The sequence below is a fragment of the Cibotium barometz genome, chromosome 17 (assembly GCF_041138505.1).
Source record: "Cibotium barometz isolate CiBa-2024 chromosome 17, ASM4113850v1, whole genome shotgun sequence".
In the NCBI taxonomy this organism is placed as follows: Eukaryota; Viridiplantae; Streptophyta; class Polypodiopsida; order Cyatheales; family Cibotiaceae; genus Cibotium; species Cibotium barometz.
The window spans coordinates 12,583,234-12,609,445 of NC_141062.1; the positions used below are offsets into that span (position 1 = coordinate 12,583,234).

At 47.9% G+C, this 26,212-nt stretch overlaps 1 protein-coding gene across 1 annotated transcript in view; it reads left to right on the forward strand.

Moving 5' to 3' along the window:
- The window catches only part of LOC147629692 (Metallo-hydrolase/oxidoreductase superfamily protein), a 71,805-nt gene that overhangs the window by 32,961 nt on the left and 12,632 nt on the right, over nucleotides 1–26,212 (forward strand). The window contains exon 3 of the mRNA XM_086811232.1: nucleotides 135–260. Coding sequence (XP_086667358.1) covers nucleotides 135–260 — 126 coding nt within the window. The remainder of the gene's footprint in view (nucleotides 1–134; nucleotides 261–26,212) is intronic.

A 26,212-nucleotide genomic window follows, 5' to 3' on the forward strand; every position in this document is an offset into this window, starting at 1 on the left:
AACCTACATATAACAAACATGCATGACGCTTTTGTGCAAAACAGTCGTGGTTCACCAATGTAGGTCAACTTTTCTTTTGCCTTATAGCTGCAGGCAACGCGAGTAAAAAAGCCAGCTTTGTCTATATGTTGCAGGGAAATAGTTGGCTTTGGAATGTGTTAGGATTACAAATGTTGGTTGATCCAGTATTGGTTGGGAACCTTGACTTTGGCATTCCTTGGCTATATGATGCTAGCAAAAAGGAGTTGAAAGAGTTTCAGGTATTCTGTTTCTTCTTGATCAGTGAGTTGATGTTATTTCTTGTTTATAATATTGCCATGACATCATGTTTATGCAGTATGTGATTGGTTTTTAGTGCTTTTTCGTTCTTAGAAGAAGCTATCACATCAAATTTATTGGAATATTTATCTTTAATGTTACAATTGGATCTCATGATCTTTATGGAGATGAAGGGGGAGCATAACTCTTTTTTTTTTGTGTGTATGAGTTTGAAGGTCAGTTGCAACTTGTAAATGGTGTAGAATGATGAAAAAGGTAGAGCCTTGGTAATGAAGGGGGAGCATAACCTTTTTTTTGTGTGTGTGTGTATGGTTGAGAGTTTGAAGGTTAGTTGCAACTTGTAAAGGGCATAGAATGATGAAAAAGGTAGAGCCTCGGTAATGTCTTTGTTGATGATGAATTCTTTGTAAGGTCACAGTCGCATGGGTTGATCAAGAGGTTTTAGGGAATGATTGAGTGATCGAGGAGGGAATCGGGTATCTAGATGCTCTTCCTCTTGGGCCATAAAGTGATGTACTGGAGCTTACATTTATGTTTTTTTTTTGCAATAGAATATGATTGAGCTTTGATTCTATTCATTGTTTATTCTTCCTGTAATGGATTGTAAGTTTTCATGACGGTGTCACTAACTCACTACGATCTTCCATAGCTGCCCTAATTTTTTATATTGTTATCAGAGCCAACTTTTCTTGGGAAACTTCCTCCGTGGTTGTCTCTGAGCAGTAATTTGCTCTTTAAGGTTCATTATAGTGTCTGCATTATTAAAAGAAGAAGAAGAAGAATTATCTCTTGCAACCCAAGGGATAGAGATAACTTAGTTTCTGCTGGCAGCAGTCATTGGCATGTTTCTCCAACAACTTGCATTATCTTCCTCTCTTATGCAGGCAGTATTGCTAATAACAACCTTTGTCTACAAGGTGCAACCCTTCCATAGTCAATGATGATGATGAACCCCAGTGCTGCTGAGAGCATGGACGACTTTGCAACAAGAAGACTAGCTTTGGCTCCTTTGTAGCTTTACAAGGAACTTGTAGCATAGTGAGCTACATGGATTACTTCAGACATGAGACCTTTGTGAGCTGCATAGGCATCTTGGGTATTGGCTTGCAGATTGCTTATCTGGATTCTTGTAATACAGACAAAGCCTCCTCAGTAAGAGCAGCAGGCACATATCCAGGAAGCTCTACACTTCTTAGGGAGCAGGCTGTGGACAAATGCAACAGCAGAGCTGGCCGCAAAGCTGCTGACATCTGTCATCCTGGTGTCTTCGACGACAACAGAAGCATATCGTCAACAGTCAGCAGCAATCTTCATTAAGAAGAGTGTCTGCGTAGGCCCTGTAGTTTTGCATCACACATTGTACAAGGCGGAAGTTCTGCAATGCACATTGTGCTGCAACACGAACATTGTGATCTGGCTAAATGTGATCACTGTTTGCAAGGGCAATGGGTTTCTAAGGGGATTGAACTTTTTTGAGGGTTGAGATGGTGAGTCCTCCATGTATGCACGCAACATGCCCATAATTTACCTCTACACTGTGTGGTGTCCTCTAGGTAGGGGGCTGAGTTCCTCGAATCCTTGGTATTGGTAAGTAGGCTGAGGGTCTATGAGATGTCCTAAGACAAGTCCATGGGCGTTTAGATGCAGCTAACTGTCTTGAGGTCATGAAGAGGACTTCTTGGAGTTCTCTCTCAAGGCGTGCTCTAGTTGGGTGTGCTCGTGGTGTCTTCTCATCATTATCTGACTCTTTAGCTTGGTGTTGTCCAACATTCTTGAAAGAAATGTGTAAGGAGTTTTTGGCCATGGTCCTTCCACCTTCTTTACCCCCTCTGAGTTTGCTCCTGAGTTTGTATGTAATGCAAGAAAATTGCCAACATATGTGGTGCACATGTAACCAGCCTCCTACTTAAATCTTCAAATTGATCATTGTCATGGTCAAAACTGTTCCATATGTGAGTTGGTAATTACCAGATAGCCCATGGAGCATGAATTGCGATTTGTATATCGTTTGATAGGCACATAGTGTGAAAGCAAGAGTGAACCATTCGGGTGGCCAAATGGTGACAGTCAGAGCTCTGGCTATCATGCCAGATCCTCTCAATGTCCTCAGAAAGACTAGGATCTGTAAGTACCCTCTCTGGGATCCTCAACTGCAAGCTGGTCTCCCGTGTCCTCTCCTCAAGTGTCAAAATAACTGGCGCATGGTCTGAAAAAGAGGTGCGAGCGAGAATGCCAACGGAGCCCCCACGCTCCCCGAACCTGTCGCCCACATAGAAGCGATCAATCCGTGATAGATTAGTCCCTCCCTGCCGGCGATCCGACCGAGAAAAACTAAGACTGTCCTGAGAGCGGGGGAAAGTCTCATACTGCCATGCATTAGTGATCCGCAGTGTCATGCAAAATCGCTCCCAAGCTGCAAGCTCTGTGCCGTGCACTGTAACATGACTGCCTCCCACCCTATCGGTTGGGTCCTCAAGCATGTTGAAGTCTCCCCCGACACACCAATGTGCGGCCTCTGGCAATGCATCCGTAACATGGGTCCAGAACTCTGCACTGGCACTAGCATGGTTGGGCGCATAGACATTGAGCACGCCAAAGAGCTCATCATGCATCCTCAGAATGACATACTGTGCTCTACCAGGCACAATGACCCCGCGATCCACAATGGCCTGCCGCCATACATCCGCAATGACCATACATACTCCTCCCTGCCTACCCAAGGGGCCAAACCCTACAGACCAAAATGTGTCCCATCTACCAGGCATCACCGAACCGTATCTCCGGATCCTGCTCTCCGGCAAATGGTGCTCCTGCATCATCAGAATATCAATACTGCCCTCAACCAGGCATCTCTGAAGCTCCTGCCTCAAGCAACCACGATAACGTACATAGTGTGCGCCGCCAAGGCCCTGTACATTCCATGAGATGATCCTCATGGATGACCTGCTGAGGTGGAGACTGTCTCAGCCGTACGGCGGGCCTTCGCAAGCGGCTTGGATGGAGAATAGTCCCCGTCCGAGCGGCTACGAATCTGCCCACCCGGTGTGCTGCAAGAATCTTGGATCAGGCGCCAGTGGCTGTCCCCCTTGGCGACTGCCTCCTGCTCAGAGAGAGCAACCTCGTGTATGCATACATAACCAGGGTCGCGTGCTAAGTCTGCCACTATGCGAACCACCAAATGTCGAATCCCGGAGGCAGGTATTGAAGAAAAAATGAGAGTTGGCCTATCACGTCTGCCACCTCCAGATCGCTCACATGGTGAGAAAACTCAACTGCCTGAGTCTTCAAAATGCTAAGAGCGAGATCAAGAGTCCACTCCCGGTCGCTCACATGGTGAGAAAACTCAACTGCCTGAGTCTTCAAAATGCTAAGAGCGAGATCTAGAGTCCACTCCCGGTCGCTAGGGCCACAGAGAGGGAAGGAGAAGGCCACCGCTGAATCAAGTGCCTCCTCCCCTCGGGCCGGAGGTATCACTACATGAACTTTGATGGGTGCTGGCTCATGGGGGCCCTCCGCTCCAAAAAACCGTGTGAAGTAGTCAAAAGCCTCCGAGCGCTGTCTAGTGTCGAGATGACTTAGCCGACTGCGGATAGAGGATATTCGTGAAGCCCGAATCGGCATGGTAAGTCTCCTCTGCGGTGCTCGAGCAAGGTCGGTGCTCAGTGCCCGTCGGACTGCAGGTGAGCGCCAGGGAACTGCCAGGGCCTCCCGGGGAGCTGAGGCGAGCGGAGGGGGAGGAGGGGGGGGAGAAGGGGGTGGAGAAGGAGCCGCTGCCAAAACCGGAGCGGGAACGGGAGGAGGCGAAGGTGGAAGCGAGGCGGGAGGGGGGAACAGGGGAGGGGGGGTGGGGGCGAAGGAGGGGGTGCTGGCATCTCCTGGTCCTCAGTCGGCGCTGGGGTCTCCTCCTGGAGGGGAGCAAAGCTGTTCCTCACGGGAACCCAGTGATGCTGAGACTGGCTGCTACTGCATCGGTCTCTGGGCGTGCTGTTGTGGCTGTCTCCCTCTACGGCGCCCCTGTCCAGGCTGCCACTCCGAGGTCTCTGTGGGCTGAGCAGGTGTCCCGGAGGCTACCTGCCGAGCCGCATTTGTGGGCAAACAGTGGTTCGGGAGCCCCGAAAACTCCACTCTCTGATCAATCCATCCCCCCCTATCCTAGGTAGCTGAATGACCTTGGAAGGGAGGAGATGTCAGGAACCAAAACTCTGACCGAAGGTAGCCCAGCTGCTCTAGCCACCACCGAAGCTGCTGTGGGGCCAGTCTTAAGCACCGAGCCCACCAATGCTCCTAGCCTAGAAAGAAGCGGAAGGTACTCGCGGCGGAGTCCAGGGAAGCAAACTGTAACATGGAATAGGCGCTCTCCCTGCTCGGCCGCTGCTGGGTCAAAGCCATGCTGCCAAGGTATGAAGAATGCCCGAGCGCCCCTGATGTCAAGGGGACTGACTCATGGCTAGGACCTGGGCCACGCTCTAAGCTGTCTCGAACTCAATCTGGTAGTGTCCACGGCCCAGTAACTGAACATCCAGGATCTTGCCCACATCTGCAAGAAGGCGGGCCTGGAGAAGATCCCGGATCTCCCCTCTGCTGGGCGAGTGCCGACTATACGGCAGATGGTGGAATGTGCCTGGAGGCGTTCCACCTCTGCGGCGAGGCTCGCTTCCTCTTCTGGCCAAAGAGAAAGCCTGATGGGGGTATCCTGAGGGGCGGGCGAGGGGGCTGCGGAAGAGTCCCTCTGAGGTGGGGCGGGTGGAGCCTCCATCAGTGTGAGCATAGGCCAAGGAAAACTTTGAACTGCATGCACACTAGTCAACTCTGGCCATTCCATAATAGCTTGACCTTTTCTGGGTCTATCCTGACTCCTTCCTTCGACTCTATATGGCCCAAGTAGAGAATCTCTGACAAAAAGAATTCACTCTTCTTGCCATTCACATACAACTTGTGCTTCCATAGTTCCTGAAATACCATATCCAAGTGCTCTCGATGCTCTTCTTCATTCTTTGAATGCACAATAATGTCATCAAAGAAAGTAGCTGCAAACTCTCTATGTGCTCGAAATACTCTTTCCATCATTCGGTTGAAAGTAGCTGGGGCATTGGTAAGACCAAAAGGCATCACCAAACACTCATAGAGTCTAAAAGTAGTCCTGAATGCAGTCTTGTGAATGTCCTCTAGAACAATCCTGACTTATGGTAACCACTCTTCAAGTCAATCCTGCTAAAGATAGTGGCTCCATCCAATCTATCCAGGATATCGTCAATCCTAGGAATAGGAAACCTATTCTTTACAGTGATCTTGTTAGGAGCCCCGTAATCAATGCACATACGCCGAGAACCATCCTTTTTCTAAACCAATAAAACTGGGGAGCAAAAAGATGATGAGCTAGGTCTAATCAAACCCTTTTTCAATAGCCTGGTCACTTGCTTCATAGTCTTGTGTTGTTGAGCTTGACTCACACGATAAGGAGGTTTGTTAGGAGGTGAGCTTCCTGGCATGATGTCAATCTGATGATCTTCTGGTCTCCTGGAAGAGTCTGCAAAACGATCTCCATACTTCTTTAGGAAATCTTTTCTTTCATGATCAAGAGTTGGGAGTGACTCATCACTCTCAGATTGATTTGGATCTCACTAAGGACTCCCTGTGTCTACGGAGCTCTAGAAGAAAAAGTCTGAGGCATCTTTGATCCGGGAAGTCCATGATCCTGGAAAGTGGTCGGAACCTAGCTCGGAAGAGGCAGTGGAACCTCCCCCGAATCTCATAGTATACAGGGCATCGGCATTTGTAATGATCTCGGGCTCTGTGTGACAGAGCTGGCATATCCTGTCCTCTGGTGCGGCCGCCCTAGGCCCATATCTGGCAGTCTCCACTCTCAGCTGGTGGGACGAGGTGCGGATCTGGCCAATCGCGCATCTCACCCCAAAGGATAGGTGTATGTCCATGTAGCGTGGGTGGATGAAGAACCCATCATCTGTCAGGCATAGGAGGTGATCTCTGTAGAAGGCCATCTTGGTCCCCAGTGGACAACTAGGTGAACTCCATGCCCTCTGAGTATCCAGTCTGACAATGTCCTTCCTAATAACCCTGTTCCACTCTATGCGGCTGAGAGCAAATGACGGGGCCTCTATGCTGTACTGGAACGGGGGGAGTGCCTCCATCTGCATACTGTGCATGCCAAACCAAACCAAGTGCCTACCTGTGCATACCAGCACTTTGTATCTCCCTCAAGTGTCAACTGTCTCGAGGACTCTAGGGCTAGCCGGGGGTATCTATCAAGTGGAAGCTCCCATAGCCTATGCCAGTATGTCACTGTCTAGAATAGAGCCTCTATCACTATCGGTGCAGCCCCCATCTGTGCCCGCACAATCTCATGTGGCACTGATGGCTTACTCCTAATCATGCGTGAGATCATCGCCACAAGGGGCCTCTCCATACCCATCATATACGTCCTTTGTATTTGTCTCGGCCGGCTCTCTCCTCTGTCTCCTGCTGTGGTATAAACTAGGACCCCAAATGGGGGCACCATACAGTAGTGCAAGTGTAACTAGAGTATCAAATAGCCAAAGCTTCGTCCTTGGCTCCTGAAATTGTATCTGTGAGCATTGCCCCTCTAGCGAGCCAAGGGCTGCATATCCCCTCATCAATCTAGCGTCGGCCGCCTTCCGCATTGAGAATTGAGGTCCAGCAAAAGTGATCCCAAGGTATACATATGAGGTAACATACTCCACAGGCTCTCCACTATATGTAAACTATACTACAGATCTACTTATCCACTCTGAGGAGGTGTTAAAGATCATGACCTTGGTCTTTCCAAGGTTCACAGTGAGGTCCCGGTCCTCGCAAAAGGCCCGTAATGCATCCAAATGCCTCTGCACCCCCTCTGGTGAATCAGAAATAAGAACAATATCATTTGCATACAAGAGGATTGGTATCAGGACTCCTGCCAAATGTGCTCCTGGTCCTCCTTGTTTGTCTATGTAATCCGAGATCTCATCAATGTATAGACCAAATAGAGTAGGAGACAAGGGGAAGCCTTGCTTCACCCCGATAGTGCTGTGTATGATCTCTGAGAGTCACCTCCCGGAGCCCGTACTCTGCCTGTGACCGACTCATAGAGTGTAATGATCCCCCACAGCATCTTTGCTGGCACTCCCATATCCTGCAGTCTCCTCATCAGTCTGGCCCGTGGGAAAGTATCAAAAGCTTTGCGAAAATCCACAAAGCAGCAGTATATCCGATGCCCTTGAGCTCTCCCCTCCTCAATGATCCCCTGTAGTGTAAAGATATGATCTAGTGTGGAGTGCCCTCTCCTGAAGCCTGCCTGCCCTGGTGCTGTGAGTCTCTGCTCCTTGAACCATCTACTAAGCTAATGCTCCAAAATCGAACCATAAATCTTGGCCAAGGTGTGAGCAATCATGATAGTCCTATAGTTGTTGGGGTCCATGGGGTCACCTCCTTTCAAGATAGGTACAATAGTATTCGATGGCCAGCTGACGGGAAGCCCTCACATAAAGCCCTGTTAAACATGTCAACTAGTAAAGGAGCTAGCGTGTCCCTAGCATGGGAGAAATGCTCGGTGACGAGTCCATCATGATCCTGTGCTCTCCCAGTCTGCATCCTATCAATAGCATCTCTCACCATGCTGAGGTGAAAGAAGGAAGAGCGTGGGGGACGAGGTTCGGGCGGATGGGGGTTTAGGGTTCCCCTTCCTGCAGTCATTCTCTCTCTTCGCCGCCCTTCCTGCAATCATTCTCTCTCTTCGTTGCCCCTTTCTCTCTTCGCCCCCCTTCCTGCAGTCATTTCTCTCTCTTCGCCCCCCTTCCTGCAGTCATTCTCTCTTCGCTGCCCTCCTACAGTCATTCTCTCTCTTCGTTGCCCCTTTCTCTCTCTTCGCCCCCCCTTCCTGCAGTCGTTCTCTCTTCGCCCCCTTCCTGCAGTCATTCTCTCTCTTCGTTGCCCCTTTCTCTCTCTTCGCTGCCCTCCTGCAGTCATTCTCTCCCCCCCCTTTCCCCACGTGCCCTTGCTCAGGCTCCCAAGGCAGAAACATAATCCTATCTGCTGCTACTTGCCTCCCCACTTGCAGCTGGCCATCTATGGGGGCCACCAGCTGAGGACCAAAATCAGTACTAGAAGGGGGACCCCTTCAGTCCATCATGGACAGCTTGCCGGCAACAAGGAGAGGTGAGAAGGGGAGGAAATACAGCTCGATTTGGGTGAGCACACAAAAGATCGGCGATCCCCATATCAAAACATGCCTGACCACTATGAGAGAAGTATGCAAAATGCAGGATACAGACATTGAGCACATACAAAAGAAGCTCGGGGAGAACAAGGATAGTATGCGTGCCTCCATGGAAGAGGAGATGGATAGGTGGAAGGCAGACATGCAGGCATACATGGCAACTCAGGTAAGCAAGATGCAGGAGGAAATGGTCCAAATGTTGGATGCAAAAACCAGCCACCACACCTCACTAATTACGGAGCTGGAGGCCCAAGTTGCCACCCTTAAAGTGGAAAACGAGACCTTGAGGGCACGTACTCGATTCGAAGAAGGAGAAATTCAACTATCCCTCAATGATGAGCTGAATACACTTAGAGAGCAAATGAAGACCCTCCAGGAACAAGAGGAGTAGGCAGCAAACGAGGCAACCACATGGGCTGAGGCGATTAAGAAGACACAGAAACAAGTGGAAGAAGCGGGCAGCTGGATTGAGGTTGCCAAGAAGCAACGGGACCCGCCATCATCCCCAAACATCATCAATGACACACTCAAAGAGGAGAAAAGAAGGAAGATTAGGGCATTGAATGTGAGAGTGGTGGGATGGAAGGAAGGAGCCTCGCCGAAAGAGGACGCTATAGCACTATGCAGAAAGCTGGAAATCGCTGATACCCCCTTCGTCGAGGCATGGAGGGTGGGCAAAGACACCACCAAAGACTTACCTCGAAGACGATCTCACACTAGCACAGGTGGCACACAGGAGGGAGTGCATGCCACGCATCTTGGATGCACGGAAGGGAGGGAAATGGGCAGTGTACAGAGATGGGAGGGTGATCATCACCGAGCGACGTGCCCAATGACGGTGTGAGACCAATAAGACCAAGCTAGAGATTGCGGTTTGGAACTGCAATGGCGCCTTGAGGATAGATGCAGGTTTGTTCGAGGAGACATTTAGAGGGAGAGACTTGGTCTTATACACAGATACACATCAGTGCTGTAGGAAGGGGGATGAGGTTCGGGCAGGATGGTGGAAGGAGGGAGGTTCATGGCTTCAACTACTCAAGGATGAATGTAGTGGTGGATAGCACCACTGTCGAAATGGATAAGCACGGGTTGGTTTGCCACTTTGCCCAAAGTTGCCTTTTCTCTTGGCGGTGTATCATCCTATTGTTGGAGTTCCTTTGGCAACGCGTTATTTTCGGGCGGTTTGGCTTCTTGATTTGGTCTATCAGGACATTTTACGGCCATACGTCCCTTCTTCCCACCTTGGAAACATTTACCTTCTTGACATAATCTTCAAGTTGCTTGCGGGATAGCTTCTTTTGGTAAAGTGGAGGCTTATCCTCATTCTTGTTCTTCTTTTCTTGTGGCTCATTCCTTGCTTGAGATCCTCCTTTGAACTTCTTCTTTTGGGGAGAATCTTGATTCTCGTTCTTTGCATTGCCCACCATCCAAGGCATATATAGAGCTTTGGCTTGCAAGGCTATCTTGAGCTTCTTCCAAAGTTTTAAGTCCCGCCATATTATCTGCTTGCCTAAGTTTTGGTTGCAATCCAATGAGACGAACTTACGCATTTCCATCAGGGATGGGATGGGGGTATAAGAGGTAAACTTCAATGAGATGGCTGGAAAATTATGAAGGTATGTTTATACACTCTCGCCGGCCTTTTGCTTTACCTCATCCCATTCCTTCTGCTCATCTTCCTCGAAGTTTGCTCCTTCTACTCCAAAGGTGGCATGAAACTCTTTGATGAAAGATAAGGTTTTCTGGGTGTCCCGCTTTCCATAGAAGGTATCAAATTTGATTCTTTTCCCTCCCGGCTTAAAGTCCACTTTGCCGGTTGAAGGCTCCTTTGCCTTCTTCTCCGTTTCCGGACCTGAGGAAGCTGCATCGGATAGAGTGGTTCTAGGGGCAACTTCTCTATGTCCTCCATGGGTAATAGATCTGGTAGCTTTGGATTCCTCTCCAATGGTAACCCCTTTAGCTCGTAGGTAAGCTTTGGCAGCTTCCACTCCTTCGGCTTTAGTAGCCTGGTTTTTGATAAAGTCTTTGAACATTTGAGCTCTTTTGTAATCTTGTTCCTTCTTGGCTCTCCAAGCTAGGAACTCTTCATCTTGGAGAAACTGTCTGAATTTTTGAAAGTCTTGCCGCTCGGTATTTTGCTGATGTCATGGCCGCAGTCTCATGAGAGAGAGATTGACGGCCTTGCTTCCCTCCTAGAACTTCTGTGTTGGCTTCATAGTTGTTCTCTTCTTGAGGCCCTTGATCTCCCTCTGCTGTTGACATGGCTCTGTCATCCCAAGAAAGATTTCTTCAAGAGAAATCCTTGCTCTAATACCACTGTAAGCCCAATGGAGCATGCAGTGATAGATTCAACAACGTGTCCAAGAGATATAGATAGACAGAGAGAGGTATAGGGGTTTTTTTTACACAGTACACCACATTGAGTGGGGAACAGGCCTCACCTCCTTTTCAGGAATTTATTTCAGGAGCAATCCTTGGTCTTTTCCAAGTGAGGACCCATGAGCAACGGTGAAGACGGGCGCTGTAGAGGTGGTGCACGGCGGAGCAACGGTGAAGACGGGCAGCTTAAGGCGGCATAGCCAGAATTGCGCGCTGCAAGGGGCGGCGCTTGGTGCAAAAGGGCGTTGCAGAGACAACGCTCGGCAAGGCAGCGGACGGGGATGGCGGAGCAGGGTGGCGCAAGGAGGTGGAGAGGAAGATGATGTCGATGATGCTCTTGTTCTTCACAAGATGAATCTTGCAAGATGGCTCTCCACAAGTTGTGATGATCTCTTCAAGATGGTACAAGCTTCTTATATATAGTTGAAGGGGGGGACTGTGCTTTTTGCCATGCCTTCCTTTTGCTTTGTCTTTTTGCTTTTCTCTTTTAAATATTTTAATAATAGTCAAAAATAGGCTAGATGCACCAAGGCCATTGAGGGTACTCCCGTTCTTGTTTCTCAGTGTCTTTGCAGGATTTGGAGTGATATTATTCACACCATCATGGCTACCTGGGCCAGAATCCAGGGATCTTCGAGGGCTGCGGAGAGGAAGCGCGGCCAGTTTATGAGAGAGTGGGACATTGGTATCTTTTTCACGTCCTCTCACTCGGGACCCTATTGGCAGCACAGGGCTCCTGATTGGTTGAGATCTCCACCTTTCTTGGTGTGAAATCACCATTTTGTAAAAAAATTTCATACTTAATAGAAGTCTCCTTTCTGGGGGGGGGGGGGGGGGGGGGGGGGGTGGGGGGGGGAAAGCCAAAGTTCTTGATTTGTGCTTTTGTAGCTTCAGGGCCTTACTTATTTGCCCTGGAACTGCTTTTTGGAAAAGCAGCTTTAGCTTTTTGATCCAGTTCGATGTCCTTTTTCCAATGGTGCCCTCAAGTCTCGGTCAACATAGTTTTGACTTTTTGCTTTTTCTTGCTTTTTGACCAAGACTGGTGCTTTTTCATGTTCTAGCTTTAGGATCCTTGTTGCCATGTCTCCATCAGCTTGTCCATGTATCTGGGCATGAGTTCTATCATGTGAAAAGAGCTCGGAGGGCCAAATAGTTACACGCTGTCTAGAAGGGGGCATCAACTACCGAGGGGGCTGCTCCAAACTGTGCAAGAATAATGGAGTGGGGCCGTGAAGGCTCACTTCAAATCATCCATGAAAACATCATGACATGTAATCTCTCTATCCTCCTCCAATCATCCTCCCCGATGTCTGATCATCCTTCCCGAGGTCACGAAGTGTTGGAGATCATAACCTTGGTCTTGCCAAGGTTAACTGTGAGATGTCGCTTCTCACAAAAGGCCTGCAGTGCCATCAAGAGACAAAGGGCATGAGGTGTTGGAGATCATAACCTTGGACTTGCAAAAGCTAACTCTTGGGTCTCGCTCCTCACAAAAGGCCTGTAGTGCCATCAAGTGTCTCTGTAGCCTTTGTTGAGTCTGAGATGAGTACTATGTCGTTTGCTTAAAGTAAAATGGGTACCAACGTATCACACAATGTGGAACCCGGCCCACCAAGTCTGCCAATGAAGTTAGAGATTTCATCTATTTAAAGTCCAAAGAGTGTGAGACAGAGAGGGCATCCTTGCTTCACCCGTAGGGTTCTAGTGATCACATCTGACATGCCTTCTAGTGCTTGCACTCTCCTCGTCATTGACTTATACAATGTTGTGTCTCCACTAGAAGGGCCAACTTCTGAAGGCAGAGCGCCCGGGGTACAGTATCAAAGGCCTTGTGGAAGTCAGCAAAGTAGCAATAGACCTACCGCCCCTTCAACTCGGCCTCCTCAAAGACGGCTCTCAATGTAAAAACATGATTCAGGGTGGAATAGGTCCGCTGAAAACCTACCTGTCCCCTAGCTCTGCGCCCATGTCTCTCTGCAAAGGCATTGACCTCAGACTCCAACATTGTCCCATAAAGTTAGGCCAATGTGTGGCTACCAATCATGATCGTGCGGTAGTTATTTGTATCGAATGGGTCCTTGGCCTTATGGATTGGCACAATAGTGCTACTAGACCATGAGGGTGGAAAACCTTGGCAAACATATCAACTAGGAAGGGAGCGAGAGTGTTGTGGAGTGTGATGGAGGAGCGCACAAGGAGGAGGGGGGCAATGACGGAGTGTGCGAGGACGAAGGGGGAGGCCCTAGGTTGCTTGGTGGTGGAGCTCCAGTTGTGAAAATCAAGCTCTTTGACTAGATGATTTTCAAAAAGACCCGGTATAACTTTGTATAAATAACTTCAACATTACTTGGGATGAAAATCTTGGAAGTATTTGATTTAGATTACCTCAATGGTAACAAATCTGAAAAAATCTCATAATTTCTTTTAGAGTAGATTCCTTGATAACACCGCTCTTATCCTTTTAATATGGGAATAGGAATTTTCATGAAATTCCAGCATTCAGGTTATGTTCTTGGAATTCTGTCTTCACATTGGCCACCTCAAGCACTAGCTTCATAGTTATTTCTCGTACGGGTACGAATGGGTTCGTATCGTACGGTACGTTTTCCCCCCCCCCCAAAATTCTTTTTTCCTTGAAAGAAAAAATTCCAAATGCTAAAAAAAGATATAGAAACCCTGCTTTACGAAGATCCCAAATGCTCGCAATACTTCGCAACTTTCGTGTCCACTCAGTATTCCATATGGGGTTGTTGAGAGACCTAAAAAATCTGGCGAGATAGACTAGTAGTGTACACTTGATTGGTAGGATGAGAGAATCTTGCCACATCACTTGGGGATCCCTGGTATAGGTAGGCTAGACAATTAGATTCTCAAGTTATGTACGAGGGAGAAGATTTGGACATGGCCATTTTGATCTAGAGAGGAGTCCCTAAACTTATCACCCTAGATGCACTCCTGATATTTGTGCAAGGACGGTCCCTTAGTCATAAACGCTACACTGGGAGACCTTTGGTATTGCATTATCCATCCAGGTTCTTTTTTGGAGACAATCGGGAGATCCAACCGGGAGAGACACATATCCATGTTCTGGTTCCTCAAGCACTGTAGACTCCTTCCCTCCCAACCTTCCCTCACATTCAAGCTTGAAGCTCCATAGGTTGTAAGTGTAAAAAATAAAAACCATATTTTATCGTACGGTATCCGAAAATTTCATATCGTACCAAAAATTCCCGTACGGTATCGTATTTTCGTACCGTGACAACCATGAAGTCTGGCTTAGCCCTTGATTTCCTTATTATGCATGCAATCTTAAGGGGAATCCTCTTAATACAAGACCTATAATAGACTCTCTACCACTTTGGTAAGAAAACTTATTATGGCAAAATTGATTCTTCGACTAAGCTTGAATACATAGCAGGCTCCCTCCCTTGGGGTTGCTAGTTTTGTAGTTTGCTTTTCTGTGGACGTTTTGACTAATGAAAGAGCTCCATGGTGGGGCGGTTAAATCTTTTGTCTAGTTATTTTTTTGACGAGTAGATCCTTCGATAGTAGCAGTTTTTCTCTGCCCATAGGCACCAGTGTAGCACACATCTTTGCCCGGCATGCCTAAGATAGTGTACACCACAGTGAACAGAGGGTCCCCTCTAGGACAGTATGCCCTCAGGTGTTGTCACAAGCTAGGAGGGACGTGAGCTATGGGGCGCACGCATAGCTCACACGCGCATAGCTCACTAGCACAGAGAACACACACACGAGCAAGAACACAAATGAACAAGAACATAGATGAGCAAGAGCACGCAGATGAGCAAGAATAGTGAGAGTGGCGAGAACACCAGAACACAAAAATAGATGAGACTAGTATTGCTAGAATGATCCCCATCACACAATCCCATATCCCTTTGTACAATGCCGCTTGGCCTTTGGACTAGTGACTGTCAAGAGCAGCGTGGTGTTCATTAAGTGAGCACAAGAGACAAGTGGTGCATCATTGTAGTATTAGTGCAAGTGGTGCGCTGGCCTAGGTGTCGATGCAATGGGCTGGACTGGTCCAAGGTAGCTGGCACTTTTGTCCGGTCCAAAAGTGAAGGACCAAGGTAGCCGCAAAAATGGGCAGCCAGGGTGGCTACAGATCACCCACCACTAATTGATTCATCGTCCTCGGCGAATGGCAGAGAAAAGCCGATGTAGAGGATGGAGAGGTTGCCAAGAAATTGAGGTGATATTTATGAGTTAAAAAATAGAGATTACAATAGAGATAGTTTGATCAACCTGTTCAATGATATATACAATTAAATGAAATAAAATCCTACATAGTAAACTTCAAAGGTAACAATAACCAAAACTGAACTAGAGGTTTTAGATGTGAGGAGGAGCGGTAGAGCCATTCTTTCCTTTAGTTGGGGGTCCACTAGTAGCTGCACTCTGACTCTGGGTGGGACTGGGCGGCCTGCTCCTTGAGAGAGGGAAGCTGTGCAAGATCTATATCAACCATAGCAAGGTGTGACCTAGCATATTGAAGCTCCACCTCTAGCATGGTGGCACGATGCTGGGAATCGGGATACTGTAAGAGAAGATCTGAGAGTAGCAACTTCTGCACGAAGTTGAGTAATAGGAGCGTAGTTGCTGGATGGTGTGGTTGGCACAGCTCTCCATGTAACCGGGACCATTCCTTTGATAGTAGGATGAAATAATCTGCTAGGTACTCAAGAGTAGATGCGTGCCTCAAGGGACACACTGTCAAAGTTGCCCACCAGACGTCGGGCACGGGTGGCACATGGAAGATCCAAGGTGTGCGGAAGCCTGGTGAAGGGAAGCTCATCCCATAAGGGATCAGGAGTAGCCTCTGTGAAAGGAGATTCTCGGGGATACCAAGGTGGGCAGGAGTCTCCAGAATCGGAAGAAGATGCCGATGGCAAGGATGGAGATGAAGATGGTGGGTGTGCAGCAAGGCCTAGAGAGGTATTCACCCCGATGGGTGCAGGAGAAGCATCAGTGACCTGCGGGCTCAACGGTGGGGTGTGCTCCAAGTCAAGAGGGAATAGAAAAGGAAAAGAGTCCTGTGTTGAAGTGATCAGAGCAGGACGAGGGGGTGAGGAGAAATACGAGAAAGAGTAGAGGTGCTCAATTCAGTGGTGGGGATGCTGGTGATGAGGATGTTGGACCGGCGCCTATGAATGGAAGGGCTAGGGGGGCCAACCACATCTGAAAGAGCTATGACAGAGAGATGACAGGTGAGGTTATTGGCAAGACCAAAGTGAGGGAAGTTGCGGATGAGGGAGGCGCGCAAGGCAGGATTGGCAGGAAGAAGTTGGATGGTAGCCAAGCGTGTCAGGCCGAGTGTGGTGAGCTCGGAGGGAGTGAGGAGGGAATGGAGAGGGGGGCTTGGGAATGGGTTAGGCTCATGGAAGTTAATATAAAAAGTGTACTGGTTAGAGTTGCGGTAGGGGGCGTTTGGAAAGGGGTGATGAGAAGATTGGAAGGAGGTGGGGAAGCCGGTGGCAAGTGGTTCGGTGGTTCAGGTTCCTCATCAGATGGCACGTAGGTTGGGTCGTTTGGTGAGGGGGTGGAGTAGGGGGAGCCTTCAAGGGTGGTGGTGGAAGAAGAGGATAAATCAATGTTATCCTCTGGAATGTTATTATCTGTGGCAATGGTGATGAAGTTCTCTGCCCTCGGCCGCGTGGAGTGGAAGAGGTAGACATGTTCCGGTTGTGGGTGAGGCCGTAGTGGACGGCCTTGGGTTTATGGCCTGGTCCGAAGTGGAGACGAGGAAGGTGAGGAAACTGAAGTGTAGATTTCGGGCCAGAGCTGCAAGTTGTCCACATTTGAAACTGGTGGAGAAGTCGAACAAAGAGGTAGTGTGGAGTGGGATGGGCAGGTGAGCCTGCGCCTGCAACAGGCTTGCCAAAGTGTGAGCTTGTACCTGCAAGTGGTGCCCAAATATGAAGCTTTGGTTGGGAGAAAAACTTGGACTTGCAGGTGGCCCATAGAAGGGGGTTGGGCCGGCAAACAATCGCGGACCGGCAGGGGTACCGAAGATGTAGCTTGGGCTTGCAAAAAATCCAGTGTGTGGATTGAAGCTTGGTCCGGCAAATGGAAGTGTGCCAACTTGTAGACGGGCATGTGGACAGGTAGGAGTCGGTGTTCCAAATTGGCCGGCAAAAGGAGATGGAACAAGGGTCGGACCTCCAATAGGTGCACCCACATGAGGAACACTAGTGGAGGAGTGGGGGTGATATTGGAGACGGGAAGGTCCCTTGGGATTGACAAGGGTGGGGAAGTTGAGGAGCTATGTGGGGTAGAAGTGGTGAATGTTGAAGTTGATGGAGAGAATGCCATGGGGCTATTGATATGCGATAGAAGAATGGGAAAGATGATGTGGTGAAGCGGTGTGCCAAAAGGGTAAGGAGAGGGATAGGTAAGTCGCCAAAGTTAAGGCTGAAATTGATGGAAAGAGGTGCGCAAAAAGCAGGATGGTTGATGTGCCAAGAGGCTTGAAGGTGAGGTGGTGAGCTAAAGTGGAGGGGGGATGAGGGTGAGCCGGTGAGAGAGTGGGCCAAAAAGAGGTGGAGTAGGTGTGAAGGAAGCAAGTGTAGGAGGGTGTGGCAGTGTGCGGCGATGGCCATCTTTCAAGAATAAAATAAAACAAAACTAATGAAAAGAAATCGTGAAGGTGTGTTACAGAGTGGGGAAAAAAACAAAAGCTTGACCAGCATGGCGGATGGTAAATGCTTGCCTAGGAGTGGGAAGTGGGACCTTTTTTTTTGGGGGGGGGGGGGGGTGTGGGGGGGTGTGGGGGGTAAGTGAACACCAAAGATGAGGATAAAGAATGGAATGGAAGGGGGTAGGACTTGCCCGAAGAAATTGGCATAGGGTTGGCAAGTAGGGAGGTGAAGAATAGGTTTAAGTCGGTGTTGGAGGGTCTAATTGGTGGTACCGTTTGGTCTGGGATCCATTGACTAATGGGTGAGGTTGATCATCCATGGTGGTGAGTTGAACAACTCCGTGATCCAAGATTTGTTGAACGATGAATGGGCCTTCCCATGCTGGTACTAACTTTTTTGCCCTTTTGAGGTACCGCGCTTGGTACACTAGTATTAGATCACCTGTTCCAAGTGTGGCCGGCGCAAGTGACGGTCATGCCATAGTTTTCTTCTGTGTTGCTCTGTATGCAGTGCTTGAGAGACTCTTGCCCTTGTCTCCTCTTAAATAGAGAGATGAAGGATGTTGGCGGTGTGCATGACCATGGGGTGAGTGAGGCGAGAGAAACCTACTCTGAGTGATACACAGTTGAATTCAAAAGGAAAGATTGCCTCCAAGCCAAAAGCCAATTGAAAAGGGCTGTGTTGAGTTGTGGCCTTAAAAGCAATGCGGTATGCCCAAAGGGTGCCGAGGAGAGCCTCCAGCTATTTGTTTGGGTGCTGGTGACACATCTTTTTTAAAAGTTAGCACAAAACTTTGTTGGTGCTCTCGGCTTGTCCATTGGCTCGGGGGTAGTAGGCACATGATTTTCGGTAGTTGGCTAGAAGGGTGGAGATAAGTTCATTGAGAAAGTGAGAACCTCTATCGCTTGTGATTTCAAGTGGACATCCAAACTTGGTGAAGATATGCTTGTACAGAAATCGAGCCACTATGTGGGCAGTGCAATCTTTTGTGGCTTGAGCCTCTGCCCACTTTGTTGCATAATCTGGGGCCACTAGAAGGTACTTGCATCTGTGTGGATGGGCGGTGGGTTCAATTGGCCCAACAAAATCAATTCCCCACCTCTCAAAGGGGGACCATGCGAGAGAAATGTGTAGAGGACGATGAGATTGTTTGGTGGGCTTTGGGCCACACCTTTGGCACGTGGCACAACACATGACAAACTCTTTACAACCCTTGAAACAAGCCTGATTGAAAAAGATGGATGGTTGTGACTAGACTAGCATGAGCATCTTCCACCAAATGTGGCTCCCCATGAGGCTGACATATCGGCAGAGAATCCCGTCATGTCCTACTTTGTACAGTTGACCAGTCCCACCACCTGGAAGGGCCTGCTTTTGACCAGCAGATGACGCTTGTCTTTGGGGGAGAGGCCAATCGGGTAGGAACTTGTAGACAAAAGCAAGAGCACATCCCCGTACCAGTTTGGGGTAGCATCAACTTTGAAATGGACATTATCGGGTAGGTCATCATCAATACTTGAGGGTGTGGCTGGTTCTCCGGAGTCCATTCTAGAAAGATGATTTGCCATGACGTGATATTTGCCCAGCCGAAGAAGAATTTCGAAGTCAAACTCTTCAAAAAGGAGGAGCCACCACCACACCCTCCCAACCACTTGCGGTTTGTTGAGAAGGTATTTCAAGGCACGATGGCCGGTGATGACAATGAAATTAACACCCAAAAGATAGTGCCTAAAGTTTTGATAGGCATACACAATTGCTAGACCTTCCCGCTCAGTGGTCTTGTAATTCCTTTCTGCTTGGTTGAGTAAGCGATTGGCATAGTGGATTGGCCTATCCACTGTAGGCATATGCTCACTTATGGTAGTGCTATGTGTGAACAGGGCTTAACCAAGGGCACTTTTTCCCATGTGGTTTTTTCCCTTGGATATCAAGTGTGAAAGGACACTCATATAATATTTTGTACCTCTACATTATATGGATGTGGCACACATGCAAGGGTTGACTTGCATTTTGTGGATACCACACTTTTGGCTCTCTCTCCCTCTCTCTCTCATTTCTGTGTGAGCTTCTCCATCCTGCACCTAACCCTAATGTGCAGGTTTGTGTGTGTGAGTGTGTGAGTCCAACACCAACAATTGGTATCAGAGCAGGGAGCTGGCCCTGGAATTTTGCTGCTGGAAGAAATCCTGCAGATTTCCGTCGCCGACGCTTCCGTCCGACAGTTCTGTCATAGCTCCACCGTCCGGCCACCAGAAACCGGCGGCACTAGTGGGGAGCCCACCACCGCCGCTCAGCCCACGGGCGGCACCTCCCTCTCCAGCCGGCGGCGACAGTGCTGCCAGAACCGCCTCTGCCCGTCAATGTTCCGTTCCGGCTCGGTTCAGGACGCCTAGAGCCGCTGTCGACGTTGCGTTCCAGCCGCCCAGACCCGCCGTCGACGTTGCTGCTCCGTTCCGGCCGGCAATAGCCACGCCATCTGCTCCAAGCTCCGCACGAGCCCAGCCATCGGCTCCAACCTGTTCCGGGCCCCCGCGGACTTGCTTGCCCCCTCCGTGCTCGCCCTCGGCTGCCGCCGGGTCCTGGTGCAGCTACGCGTGCTTGCGCTGCCTCCGCCTACCTCGTCAGCTTTGTTCGCCGACATGGACCCTGTGCTTCAGCTCCCCATCGACCCTGCACTCCAACTCCTAGTCAGCTCTGCAGCTCCATGTGCTCCTCTCTCCAGTTCCGGCGGCTCCACGCCTGCGCCTCGCTGTTGGCCCGTCAACGTATGCGATTGTGTGCTCCCCGCCTAACGCTTGCGCCATCGCCCAAAGGTATTATTTGTACACAATTTTATTCAAACACAAATACAAATTCTGCAGCCATTTCAGGGCAGGTCAGATTCAAACAAAATTTTGGGAATTTGCCAAAGGTTACCCTCTGCCAAAAAAATTGCAGGTGGTGCCATTCAATTTGTTTGGTTTGGAATTTGGGGGTTTTCAAAATTGAGGTCAAAATCAGCAAATTGAACCTCTTTCATTTGCAGAAATTTGGGGCTTTTGTGAAAATTGGCCAATTAAAGGCACATTGAAGCGATTGGAGTGCATAAAAATTGGGGATTTTCAGATTGGAGCATGTAATTGGGCATTACAGCTGTGATTTGTCGCGTATGTATACACATTGTGTGTAATTGGACAATTTGGTGCAGGTTTACACTTGCTCTGGTTTGCAGGCATACATTTGCACAGGACATTTGGTTGCCTGGCAGTGCACATTGGTGCTTGGTTTGCTTGCAGGTATATTTTGTTGACATGGCACAGAATGCTATAGATGTATTTGGTGTGCTCACCTAGGAGGACAAGTTGGATGGATCTAACTACTCCCTCTGGAGTTTCATGATCCGTAATTTGCTGGTAGCCAAAGGGCTTTGGGGCATCGTGTGTGGTGATGACACACGCCCACTTACCATATAGCCAGCCACGCCTCAAAGGGGAGGTGCTTAAAGAGCTCCTGATATAGAACTTGCTCCCACACAAGAGCAGAAGAGATGGGACTCTAGAGATGCACAGGCCATGTCATTGATAGCCCTTTCAAGAAAAAGGACTATTATTCTGCACATTCGTTCTTGCGAGACATCGAAGCTTGCATGGGACACATTGGAAGCAATGTATCAGGTACGCAACGAGGCAAGAGTTGCCTACTTGAAGAGGCAATTGGATCTTCTTTCTATGGATGAGGGTGACTCCATGGCAGATCATCTCACCAAAGTGAAAGATTTGCAGGAACAATTGCTCAACATTGATGAGGTTATCCCAGACAAACAGATGGTCACCAACACTCTTCATTCTTTACCACCTTCCTACTTGGGCTTTCACACCTCTCTCAACCTCTCAATGAGAGGAGGTGGTGATCCCGTCACTTTTGAAGAGCTGGTGAGTTTACTCTTGCAGGAAGAGCAAACAAGAGCAAACTTATCGAGCAACCGTGGTGGAGACAAGGCATTTACAGCCAAGGATAAGGGTAAAGCAAAGAGCTTTAAGCATGGGGGACAACAGTCTAGCAAGGCTGGTCATGGACAGCCCTCTTCTGGTGGTGAAAAGTCTGACAAAGGGGATGCAAACAAGCCCAAAAAGAAGGGCAAATGTCACTACTGCCATAAGCCTGGACACTACATCAGTGAATGTAGGAAGCGGATTGCAAAAGAGAAAAGGAAAGAAGCAGGCAATGCAGTAGCAGACTCTTCTGATGACAAAGCACAGCAATCAGCTAATGTAATCCAGGAAGAGTACACTTTTTTGGTCACATGCACTAGTGGCACACCAAGTGCTTCAGACACTGATATGTCTTGCATTGCATCTGACAGACAGAATGCATCATGGTATTTTGATAGTGGTGCTTCGAGCCACATCACTTCATGCAAAGATGTATTTCAGCACTTGGTTTATGCTTCAAATGGCCGCACTGTATCATGTGCAGATCATACCACATATCTAGTAAAGGGAATTGGCAATGTCAATACTTATTTCAGCCAATGGTGCCAATATTTGTATGAAAAATGTATTGTATGTTCCAGGGATAAAGAAAACTGCTCTCCGTCTCAGCCATAAACGACCAAGGTTTAAAGGTTGAATTTGATGATGGGAAGTGTTTGGTAAAAGACCCATCAAAGGGTTATGAAATAGTCACTTCTGGAACACGATACTATCTATCAAGGTCCATCTCTCTGTCTATCTACAGTCAGTCAGTCTCTCTGTCTATGTGTCTATCTTGTGTGATCTTACAGTCATATATCTCTGACACTCTGTCTATCAGTCTATATGCCTATCTTTTGTGGATTAGTTACCCACATGTCTTTGGCATTTTTGTCTATGTCCCCATTTATCTTCTATTTGTCAGTCTCTCTCATGTCTATCTAAAAGTCTCTCTCTATGTGGGACCACTCTACTGGCTGATTGTCTCTCTCTCTGTCTGTCTATGATCCACTCTTGTCCCTACCCTTGTGGACCCATATGAGGATATCACTTGAGGAGGGGTGTCTCAGGATCTTTTGTCTCTCATGTCTTGTCTCTCAGTCTATCAGTCTTTATGTCTGTCTTCTAGTCTTGTCCATCTTGTCTTTTAGCTTGTCTCTCAATCCTTGTCTAGTCTCTCTGTCTTGGTCTTATCTTTTGTCATGTCATAGTCTTGTCTTTTTTTTTCTCCTAGTGTCCACTTAAGGAGGGTGTTGGAAATAAGTGCTCACTAGGAGTACTTTTAGTCTTGGTCATCTCAGTGTATGCCACGTGGCACTCAGGGATTTATCCCATATGCACTCATGCTCAGCTCTTGTACTTTCCCCTATATATTCAAGGGGTCACATCAATGGAATTATCTCAGTTTGCTTCATCCCTCTTGCACTTTTCCCATGTTCTAGTTTTGTGTGATACCATGCTAGATTTCTAACATGGTATCAGAGCCATGTAGATTCCTCTTCTCCTCAGCCCTTTAGTCTAGATCTAGCCATAGATTTTCTCTAGGTCTAGCTTCCTTTTTAGCTTTGCCCCATCGGGGGTCTTAGATCCAGCTCTAGCTACTCTGCTCTCCTATTCTTTGAGGTGTTGCTGATCTCCCACAAGCTGCCCTCAACATGATCTGCCGCTTCTGTCGACACCTTTCTTGCTGCTGGTGCTGCAACAACAACTCGTTTTTTTTTCTCTCAAGGCTGCGCACCTCTTGTTTTCAGTATGGGCAGCCCCCATTCTCTGTTCAAGACATATTCTCTACTGGCTGCTCCACTCCTATATCAAAACAAGGTATGAGTTGGTGCTCCTTTGCTTCTGACATGCCCGTATGCCTCTCTCTCTGCAGCAACATTTCCTCTAAGAAATCTCTGTTTGCAGCTGCCTTTCTCTCGGGTTACCTCCTGGATAGCATGTCTGTGACATGGGCTTGAAAGGGTGGAAGACCTGAGGTAAAAACTAAAATGGATTATCCTTTGTATGCTGCAATATTCTCAGTTCTATTTTATTCTTAAAAATCAATTTTCAAAACTGAATTTTATCTTGTAAGAGAACAGACACTGCCCATCAGAATAGGGGTAAGACCTTCTCATTTCTGATGCTGTCTCTCATTTATTTATCTTTGGCATCTCTTCTTGGGTACTCTGCCCTTGCTCTCTGCATAAAAAGACCTTTTTTTTATCTCTCCTACTTTGGTCACCACATGATGTAGGCCAAAGAGGACCCTGTTCTGGACTTACCTTCCCATCTCTCTCATATTTGTCTATGCTTTCATGCTATCTACCACCATTGATCACCAATGATGTAGATCATGGGGTAATGTCATGTCTACATGGACTTATCTTTGTCCCTATCCAAGAGGCACCCCTGCATTACTCACTCTAGCAGGAGGATTGACCTTGAGGAGGGATTATCTATCAAGGTCCATCTCTCTGTCTATCTACAGTCAGTCAGTCTCTCTGTCTATGTGTCTATCTTGTGTGATCTTACAGTCATATATCTCTGACACTCTGTCTATCAGTCTATATGCCTATCTTTTGTGGATTAGTTACCCACATGTCTTTGGCATTTTTGTCTATGTCCCCATTTATCTTCTATTTGTCAGTCTCTCTCATGTCTATCTAAAAGTCTCTCTCTCTGTGGGACCACTCTACTGGCTGATTGTCTCTCTCTCTCTCTGTCTATGATCCACTCTTGTCCCTACCCTTGTGGACCCATATGAGGATATCACTTGAGGAGGGGTGTCTCAGGATCTTTTGTCTCTCATGTCTTGTCTCTCAGTCTATCAGTCTTTATGTCTGTCTTCTAGTCTTGTCCATCTTGTCTTTTAGCTTGTCTCTCAATCCTTGTCTAGTCTCTCTGTCTGGGTCGTATCTTTTGTCATGTCATAGTCTTGTCTTTTTTTTTCTCCTAGTGTCCACTTAAGGAGGGTGTTGGAAATAAGTGCTCACTAGGAGTACTTTTAGTCTTGGTCATCTCAGTGTATGCCACGTGGCACTCAGGGATTTATCCCATATGCACTCATGCTCAGCTCTTGTACTTTCCCCTATATATTCAAGGGGTCACATCAATGGAATTATCTCAGTTTGCTTCATCCCTCTTGCACTTTTCCCATGTTCTAGTTTTGTGTGATACCATGCTAGATTTCTAACATGGTATCAGAGCCATGTAGATTCCTCTTCTCCTCAGCCCTTTAGTCTAGATCTAGCTGTAGATTTTCTCTAGGTCTAGCTTCCTTTTTAGCTTTGCCCCATCGGGGGTCTTAGATCCAGCTCTAGCTACTCTCCTCTCCTATTCTTTGAGGTGTTGCTGATCTCCCACAAGCTGCCCTCAACATGATCTGCTGCAGCAGCCCGCTATGGTGTCGCCCTTCTCTATACTGCTGAAACAGGCCGCTTCTGTCGACACCTTTCTTGCTGCTGGTGCTGCAACAACAACTCGTTTTTTTTTCTCTCAAGGCTGCGCACCTCTTGTTTTCAGTATGGGCAGCCCCCATTCTCTGTTCAAGACATATTCTCTACTGGCTGCTCCACTCCTATATCAAAACAAGGTATGAGTTGGTGCTCCTTTGCTTCTGACAGGCCCGTATGCCTCTCTCTCTGCAGCAACATTTCCTCTAAGAAATCTCTGTTTGCAGCTGCCTTTCTCTCGGGTTACCTCCTGGATAGCATGTCTGTGACATGGGCTGGAAAGGGTGGAAGACCTGAGGTAAAAGCTAAAATGGATTATCCTTTGTATGCTGCAATATTCTCAGTTCTATTTTATTCTTAAAAATTAATTTTCAAAACTGAATTTTATCTTGTAAGAGAACAGACACTGCCCATCAGAATAGGGGTAAGACCTTCTCATTTCTGATGCTGTCTCTCATTTATTTATCTTTGGCATCTCTTCTTGGGTACTCTGCCCTTGCTCTCTGCATAAAAAGACCTTTTTTTTATCTCTCCTACTTTGGTCACCACATGATGTAGGCCAAAGAGGACCCTGTTCTGGACTTACCTTCCCATCTCTCTCATATTTGTCTATGCTTTCATGCTATCTACCACCATTGATCACCAATGATGTAGATCATGGGGTAATGTCATGTCTACATGGACTTATCTTTGTCCCTATCCAAGAGGCACCCCTGCATTACTCACTCTAGCAGGAGGATTGACCTTGAGGAGGGATTATCTATCAAGGTCCATCTCTCTGTCTATCTACAGTCAGTCAGTCTCTCTGTCTATGTGTCTATCTTGTGTGATCTTACAGTCATATATCTCTGACACTCTGTCTATCAGTCTATATGCCTATCTTTTGTGGATTAGTTACCCACATGTCTTTGGCATTTTTGTCTATGTCCCCATTTATCTTCTATTTGTCAGTCTCTCTCATGTCTATCTAAAAGTCTCTCTCTCTGTGGGACCACTCTACTGGCTGATTGTCTCTCTCTCTCTCTGTCTATGATCCACTCTTGTCCCTACCCTTGTGGACCCATATGAGGATATCACTTGAGGAGGGGTGTCTCAGGATCTTTTGTCTCTCATGTCTTGTCTCTCAGTCTATCAGTCTTTATGTCTGTCTTCTAGTCTTGTCCATCTTGTCTTTTAGCTTGTCTCTAAATCCTTGTCTAGTCTCTCTGTCTTGGTCTTATCTTTTTTTTTCTCCTAGTGTCCACTTAAGGAGGGTGTTGGAAATAAGTGCTC